At 36.9% G+C, this 8,834-nt stretch overlaps 1 protein-coding gene across 1 annotated transcript; it reads right to left on the bottom strand.

The window, feature by feature from the left end:
- Window positions 1–2,335: 2,335 nt before the first annotated feature.
- Window positions 2,336–8,063, bottom strand: LOC115224508 (zinc finger BED domain-containing protein 5-like). Its single transcript, XM_029795421.1, has 4 exons — window positions 7,489–8,063; window positions 6,000–6,052; window positions 3,805–3,937; window positions 2,336–2,501 (listed from the first exon to the last, which is right to left on the bottom strand). Exons 1-4 carry the CDS (start codon window positions 8,061–8,063, stop codon window positions 2,336–2,338), a joined length of 927 nt encoding a protein of 308 aa, XP_029651281.1.
- Window positions 8,064–8,834: the final 771 nt, after the last annotated feature.

Here is an 8,834-nt window from a genome sequence, read left to right as displayed (position 1 = left end):
GACAGAATCCTCAGATATTCGACGGTCATCATAGATACAAGCGAATTGCTTTCTCCTCGCTCTCCGTTTTCATCTAAAGCATGTTTTCACTTGTATGATATTACTTTCTGACAGTTCTGCCAGCAGCTTTTTAATTGCTTTGTTTTTCTTACATGTCATATCGTATCAATTCTATTTCTTTTGTCATATTTTTCCAGCCCGTAAGGAAATTAAAGCCGGATTATATTCCACATCATCACTAGATTTTATTTATTCATTGATTCCCGTATTATTATTATTATTATATTATTATATTATTATTATTATTATTATTATTATTATTATTATCGTCGTCGTCGTCGTTGCTGTTGTTGTTGTTGTTGTCGTCGTCGTCGTCGTTGTCGTTGTCGTCGTCGTCAGCGAGGTAAGACGTGTTTTCAGCGCTCCGTGAGTTTGGATCTTCTTGTGACTTTTTTCAAGGTTCTTAAATGTTTGTTTTTGTTTTCCGAACTCCTTTTGTATAGAAGGGGTTCTCTTGTTGAAGATTTCCCCCCCTTTTAGGGGCGAATTTTGGATATTTTGTCCATTAGAAATATTTTTAGTTTTTCGTCTAACGAAAACAAGATGGTTTCCTCTGTCGAGGGGAGTGGCAGTGGCTGTTCTGACGGCCAGTACAGCCAAGATTTCCCCCATTTGAACAACACGAGTAGCAGCACGAACGTCACTACCAGAACCACCATTAACATGGAAAATGAAAAAGTGAAGAAAACACCGTCACCACAGACCTGATCACAGTAGGCACAAAACAATGACAAACAAAGTGGCAACGGTTTCGCCTCGGCGACGAAACAAACGAGAGAGAGAGTTAATTCATTTAATTATTGAGGATTTAAAAAATGTAAAGGGTTTGTTGAGGAAGGAAGAAAATAATATTTTCCTTAATACCTCACAACAACTGATAAAAGAAACAGGAAAAAAACTGTAATCTACAGATCAAGTATTTTTTTAAAAGTGTAGAATGAACAACTGACCAGCAAATAGAATCCGCGTTAAAACCTGTATGGACGAGTAAAACATATGTAACAAGTGAAAAACGCTTCGGCACTGTGGAAGTACGCTTCGCAGCGGAAGAAGAAGCAAGACAGCATTCCACTGTACCACTAAAGACTAGCAGTATGGGCAGAGCCAGCCCATTGCACTGAAAATTCAATAACAAGTGAAAATAAATACAAGACGAAACAAATCTAATTCATGTAACAGAATAAAAAAATAATTAAAAGAAAAGGAATATAATTTCATTGAAGTCACTTTTCTCAATGAAATTACTGTCTGTCCAACTTGGCTGTAAAGGTCTTTGAACTGATCAGCAAATAATTTCCACTCCAGCCAGAAATATCTCATGCACTTTAACAAGAATTTTCTCAGAATAGTTCTACAGTCCAGTATAAACAATTCGTTAAAGAATGATGATAATAATTCTATATCGGATCGGCATTCTACTTCATTTGAACGCTCTCTATCTCTGTTGTTTTCCACCTGTCTCACTTCAGGTGATGTCTGAAATTCAAGTAACAATCCTTGATTAGTATACACGCATCTTTAAAGGGCGGCGAGCTGGCAGAAACGTTAGCACGCCGGGCGAAATGCGTAGCCGTCTTTCGCCTGCCGTTACGTTCTGAGTTCAAATTCGGCCGAGGTCGACTTTACCATTCATCCTTTCGGGATCGATAAATTAAGCACCAGTTACGTACTGGGGTCAATGTAATCGACTTAATCCGTTTGTCTGTCCTTCTTTGTGCCCTCTGTGTTTAGCCTTTTGTGGGCAGTAAAGAAATACACGCATCTTTAGAATACTCAACTGCTTACTTGTTATTTGTACAACTAAATCCTAACCGTCGATTCCGACTGTGAATCCGACATCACCATCCATAACACCAGATTGGATCAGCAGTTTAAAGCAGGTAAGGACAAAGCACGTAATTTTATTACAATATCAAAAAAAAAAAAAAGTCCAAGCAGAAATTATAAAGAAATACCCTAGAAATAGCGGCGGCAAAATGGTTGCGGGTGGTGAGTAGCAGAGATGTTAGAATGCGAGACGAAATATATTGCAGTATTTATTCTGACTTTCTGCGTTGTGAATTCAAAAGTAGTAAAGTTCATCAACGGTTTTCATTCTAAAAGACAAGTCTAAACCAGTGAACTGTTAGAATCGCTAAGAATGTCAGAGACGGCTTCCTGCGGCATTCGTTCCGGCTCTTTGCTTCTTGAGTTCAAAAACTATTGTGGTCTACTTAATCCGTCGCCCAGTTTATTACTATCACCTGGTCATTGGGTACGTTTAGCGAAATCTACTCTATTGCAAGTAACCAGACTTCTGATTTGAGGAAACCTTCATCTCTGCCACCAATTTTGGAAACCTCGAAGAAACCCGTGCACTCAATCTTTCCTCACCAAGCAATAGCAAAACACTTAACTTGTATCGAGTGCGTTTGAAACTGATGCACACCGTCTGTTCACTCCTACAAGAAGTAGCAGGAATAACCAAAGCAAAGATTATGAACTTCAATGCAAATAACATGGTGAAGCTGACCACATTACACAACTGAAATAAAACCATGCTTCGCTATCACACAGAATGGCTTTATACATCTTTTCAACAAACTCTACTACAAAATCTAGAATATAATACTTTAGCACTGGCTCCAGTCTTTGCTACCTGAAACAAGGAGTATATAAGCTTAGTATTCTCTACGAGTTCCATAATCGTTTTGACTTGCTTTAGCAAAGTTTTTCTAAAAATTAGGAGTAACAACGTAAAGGATTACATCGATGGAAAATTAGGCGCTAACATAGAATATTTATCGTCTGACTGTATGGTTTTATTTGTTGTTTTAATATCCATGTTATTAGGTCGTCAAGTATGAAACTTGTAGAAAAGAAAAAAAAATTGCTGATGTTTTATAAATACAAGGAATAATTTTATTCATCAAAGTATGGACCCATATTGTCAATACACTTTTGCCATTTCAGTGATAGCTTGTCCAGTCCGGAACTGTAAAAGCCAGGCAATCTATAGTCAATAAAATCTTGGAGGGCCTGTTTTACATCATTGTCGGAATTAAATTTTTTTCCTATCAAAAAGTTATCCAAATTCTGGAAGAAGTGGTAGTCAGTGGGGACAAGATTAAGTGAGCATGGTGGATGATGGAGAACTTCCAACTCCAACTCCTGTAGTTTCGCCAATGTCATTTTTGCGATGTGTGGTCTGGCGTTGTCTTGCAATAAAATAGGAGTGGATCTGTTGACTAATCTAGGCTGTTTTCTTTATAAGTTTCTGCATCATTTGGTCCAGTTGGCTGAAGTATACTTTGGCCGTGATTGATGAGCCAGGTTTAATGAAATCATAATGGATGATACCTGTGCCAGACTACCAAACTATCAGTTCTTTTGATGAATTTTGCTTTGTTTGGACTGTGTTGTTTTGGTGGCTCGTCTTTGTCCAACCATTGTGCTGAACGTTTACAATTGTTGTATTGGCTCCATTTCTCATCTCATGTTACAATTCGATTCACAAATTATTCATTTTTGTGACGAGAAAGAGTTTCTGATTTTCATTGAGTTTATGTAGAACCCACTTATCCAACTTTTTCACTTTACCGATTTGAAATAGGTGAGTCAATATTATTTGCTTGCTAACACCAAACAACAACGATAATTAATGGGCACTTTGAGATGGATCTGACTCTGCGGTGGCTTTCAGTTCGTCATTTTCCACCTTTGTTTCTGGTCGACAGCAAAGTTCAAGAACAAAATTTTGCAAACCAATTTGATACTGTCTGCTGAATAATAACATCAGAATGAAATACTCCATTAATATTCCGAGCTGTCTGTGATGCTATATTTCCAAGAAATAACTCATATTTGAAAACTATACGAATTTCCGACTTATCCATCTCTAAATAAAAATAGCAAAAAATGATTTATAAATACTTTATAAAGTGCAAAATGAAGTAGAATAAAGAAATACATGTGTAAACTTTCTAACAAAAAATAAAGATTGTCAAAATATAATAATGGCACAAAATGAGCAGCTGTCAAAATTTACCATACACCTTACTACAAATTTCATACTTGATAACCTAATAAAAGGAAGTAGCTAGCTTCTCACAATAAAACAAAACTCCATCTTTCCTATGTGCATGACAAAAATGATAAGTGTTATACGTTGAACTTGAATGAAATCATGATTGGAGACAATCGGAATGTGAACATTGGTGCCTTGCTATCATTTGCATGCATGTTGTGTGTATTCCTATGGTTGTTGTGAGTTCGTGTAACGCGAGGGTTTAAAGTACGGCAGCATGTACACGGGTATCTTCGACTAGGGTTTGCATTTGTTTTTACTGAAATGTACTATGTGTGTGTGTGTCTGTGTGTATCTCTGTATGTGTATGTATGTGTGTGTATGCGTGTGTATGTGTATCTTTGTGTGTGTGTGTGTGTGTTTGTGTATGTTTCTGTGTCTATGTATCTGTGTGTGTGTGTATCTCTGCATGTGTGTGTATGTGTGTGTGAATGTGCGAGTACGTGTGGGCCTGTATCTGTGTGCATCTGTGTATGCCTTTGTATACATATAGGTAGCAGAAACAGAATCACTTCGGTGAGATATTTCCTGCATTTCTGAATGGGAAAAAAGATTTTATTGTATAAAACACCGGCGAAAAGACACTCGTCATGGACAGGTAAACAATGACTTAATTAGAAGAAACGCCAGACGACGGAGTCTCGCCCGTTGTTACCAGTGACGTCTATGAGAATGTCAACAAAGTTGTCGACTTGTCACTGGCCTGTTTAGCCTAATAATAATCTGCATAGCTGGCATTTGAGGTGCGGAGGAAACGGTTAGGAAAAAAGAAAAAGAGAGATCGTTTCATAACTGGGTCCGTTAAAAATAGAATTTTAAAGGAGAATTGAGCACGTGTGAAAGCTGCGAGAAAAACGGGGGAAAGGTGCGGGGTGGGAGCAGGGGTGTGAACCAGTAATTCACACCAGTTTCAGCCACGATTTAAAGAATGGATGTTCAGATGAGAGAAGCATTAAATGTTAATGGGTTGTGGGCGAAGGGCGAGGAGAAGAGAAGTAGATTGACTTGAGAACGATGTATGTAGTAAGATGTCGGATGTGCTGCTACCTGTTGGTGAGATGAAAGGAGCTTTGATTATAATACGTGGTCTGTTGCCATAGTAATGAAGCTAAAGCACGCTGAGTAAAGTCGCTTGGTACAGGTTGACCTTAAACACTGATGTGCATGCGCACTAAGTTTTAACGTTCTATCTAACTTACGCTGTTTACAGCAGTGCTTGGAAGCAACGTGTGTAGCGTGTGTTCGTCGGATTGGACAGGACAGAGAATGTTGAGTAAAGAACCTGCATACTTACATTATCGACCCCGAATGGATGAAAGTCAAAGTCGACCTCAGTGGAATTTGAACTCCGAACGTAAAGACGGGCGAAATACTTTTAAGCAATTAACCAGGCGTGCTATTGATTCTGCCATCTCACCGAACTGTTTTGCTACCAGAAATGATATTTTGCATACTCCATGTTGATATCAAATGTATGTATGTATGTATGTATGTATGTATGTATGTATGTATGTATGTATGTATGTATGTATGTATGTATGTGTATGCCTATGTATGCGTGTGTCAGTGTGACATAATCACACGCACACACTGTTTGCATTTTCTGCTGTTTGCATATTTTTTTCCCATAAATAGTGAGTTCTATTTGTTAGTTCTGTCCCCCCCCCCCACTACCATGCTTGGCATGTTCTAGCGATGTAAAATGCAGATGTTTTACTCTAAGACGTACATAAGAAACTTACTACGATAGCTCAATAAACACTAAAGGATATATAAACATTCATTTTGTTTTTTGTTTTCATTATAATGTGCTTATAAGTTTTCTTACTCTTGTTTATTCTCATAACATGCATTTAACTTTTGCATGACTTACTATCGGCTATAGTAGTGTTGTGCTGACATTGAGAATAAATTTTGGATGCAAGACTGAAAATGTTTTAAGAATAATTTAAGAAAAAAATGTTCTTAGTAACTTTTGTTTTAGTTATCGTTTTCTTCTTTAGTTTCCCAGTTTAATTCTATGTTCTACTTCAGTAGCAGTGCTTTTCAACCTTTTTGCTGGAGCGGAACCCCAAGGAAACATTCCACTGGCTCTAGGAACCCCTGTGCAATAATTTAATTGTCTTATGCAAAAAAAAAAAAAAAAAAAAAAAAAAAACCAGCATTTAATTAATGAAATGAAAATACTCATGTTCAGATTTATTTACAATAAAATCACAAACTGTAAAAAGTTGTCACGTACATATGCAATTTTATTCTTGCATCTACAGTTATTATTAAAACATGTATTAAAAAAACTTTAGTTTGAATAGATTACATTTATTCTCATCAAAAACTCAATGAGAAACTTGAGTCTGGTGTTTCTTGCACAACTCTTTAAGATTAGGTCGTGTTTTTGATAGAAACACATGAAGTTCATCTTTCACAGACAGCAATTGTGCTCGCTTCTTGTGCTTGATGGTTGTCAGGGCTGAAAATCCAAATTTACAGAAGTAGGAGGCTGAAAACTGTACAAGAAGTCGCAGCGCTTTCTGGGCGATTGCAGGATATTCCTTTTCAACCAGCAACTAAAATGCATTCAGGTGAAGCTCAGAATGCTTCAACTTTAATGTTCTGTCATTTAAAACACTGGCAAGTTCTGCTTCTGTTAATGTGAACTGTTCTTCAAATGGCTCAAATTCCACGAATGGGTTTCTAATCCAGTCATACTGGTCAACAGATATCGATGGAAAATATTTGTCAAGGTTTGTTGACAAAGTGTGCAAATAGTTCAAAATCAGTAGCGCAGTTTCTTGACAATTCCTTTTAAAAACACTTGGGAACATTTCCAAATTTCCTGCAGCTATGCGTTTCTTCCATATTGTCAATTTCTTCTGAAAAGCATTTATTTTGTCAGTAGAAGACAAGATATTTTCGTTCTTGCCCTGCATGCCATTGTTAGCTCATGAAATGTATCGGCAAGATATGCTAACTTGGAACACCAATGGTCATCACTCAAACATTCTACAAAGTCTTTCAGGTTTTCTTGCAAACAAAAGGTCAATAACTCTTCTCTTAATTCGTAAAAACGAGACAATACTTTTCCCCTTGACAACCATCGTATTTCTGTGTGCTGGATTAAGGTGGAATGGTCTGCTTCCATACCCACACAAAGTTTCACAAACTGTCGACATTTAAGTGGCCTCATTTTGAAGTAATTAACTATTTTCATTATCATATCCAATGCAGATTTTAGTTCAGGTCCAAGAGTTTTAGCAACTAGTGCGTCTCTATGAATGAAACATTTGGATTTTGTTTTTGTGCGATTGGGACAAAGCCTTTAAGACATCCTGTCATTGCAGGGGCACCATCTGTACAAATACCAACAGTTTTTCCAGTTCAATCCACAATACTCTAAATATGAATTTAAAACATCAAATACATCTTGCCCTTTTCTTGTTTCTAGCAACTCTTTGCAACACAGGACGTCTTCTACAATAGCTTCATCATTAATAAAACGTACAAATACAAGGAGCTGTGATTTACCAGTGATGTATGTGCTCTCATCAACTTGAAGTGCAAACAACTTATGTTTCAGTATTTTTGACTTAATATTGCACTCAATGTCTCCTGACATGCGCCTACTTATTATGTTGATAGAAAGTGGAATTTTATTTAGCTCTGATACAGCATCCTCTCCAAACATTATCCTCACTATTTCCTGGCATGCAGGTAAAATTACAGTTTCAGCGATGGTATGAGATTTCATTTTTCTTGCAACTATCTCCGCCACAGCATAACTTGCTTCTTGCCCTTTGTCACTCAACTTGAACTTTTGGGCAAACATAGAAACTTGCCTTTTATTAAATGCCAATTCTCTCTTAAAATATTGTTCATTTTTGCCTGACAACTCTGGATGTTTAGTCGTTAAATGTCGTTTCAGTTTGGCTGGTGCCATAGCACTATTAGCCAGCTTCTCCCCAGAAACAGTACACAAAGGTGAAGAGCAGTCTGGGTTTCCAGTCCAAATAAATCCCAGAGCTATGTAGTTTTCACAATATTGACAAACTTTTAGTTGCAGGTTAATTCCATCATTTCTTGGTAATTTCGACGAGGCAGCATCACTGGCAGTGGCTGTAGCTTCAACAGACTGCCTCAGACCATGCGTCTCTTTATCTGTATCTAACTTAGGTTCTTTTCAGAAAATCTATCCATACTTGTAAGGCTGTAAGCAGAATTGTATATATATGAAAGCAAACCTAATAGTGGCAGGACAAAATGATCTTTAAAGTGTAGCGAGTTTAATGAGTTTTTTTATTAATGTTTTTTAGTAATAGGTATTTGATTATATTTAAACAATATGCATCTCTTATTATAAAAGGCAGATTTTATCTGCCTCCCTTTGTCAGTTATAGAAATCTACAATATAGGATTTCTTCAATTACAATTTACCTAGCATTTTTAAGAGTAGAATGCATCGGGTTTTGCCAGGTCCAGTTTTTAAAATTTAAACTCCAATTAAGCAAAATTTACAGAAAACTCACATTCTGGTGTGTATGTCAAATGCTTTTCTTAGTCTGGTTTACAGCACACGCAAACGCACACACACAGTGTGCAACGAATAAAGTGAAACTAGATGTAATATTTGTTTCTGTTTATCACGCTGATAGATACATGAGTAAAATGTATGGCAAGCTAACAGATAAGAGTGAGTGAAAATGTTCTTGGA

Source organism: Octopus sinensis, linkage group LG2 (genome assembly GCF_006345805.1).
Source record: "Octopus sinensis linkage group LG2, ASM634580v1, whole genome shotgun sequence".
Lineage (NCBI taxonomy): Eukaryota > Metazoa > Mollusca > Cephalopoda > Octopoda > Octopodidae > Octopus > Octopus sinensis.
The sequence above is the reverse complement of the archived record's forward strand: the minus strand, read 5'-3'. Positions and strand labels throughout refer to the sequence as shown.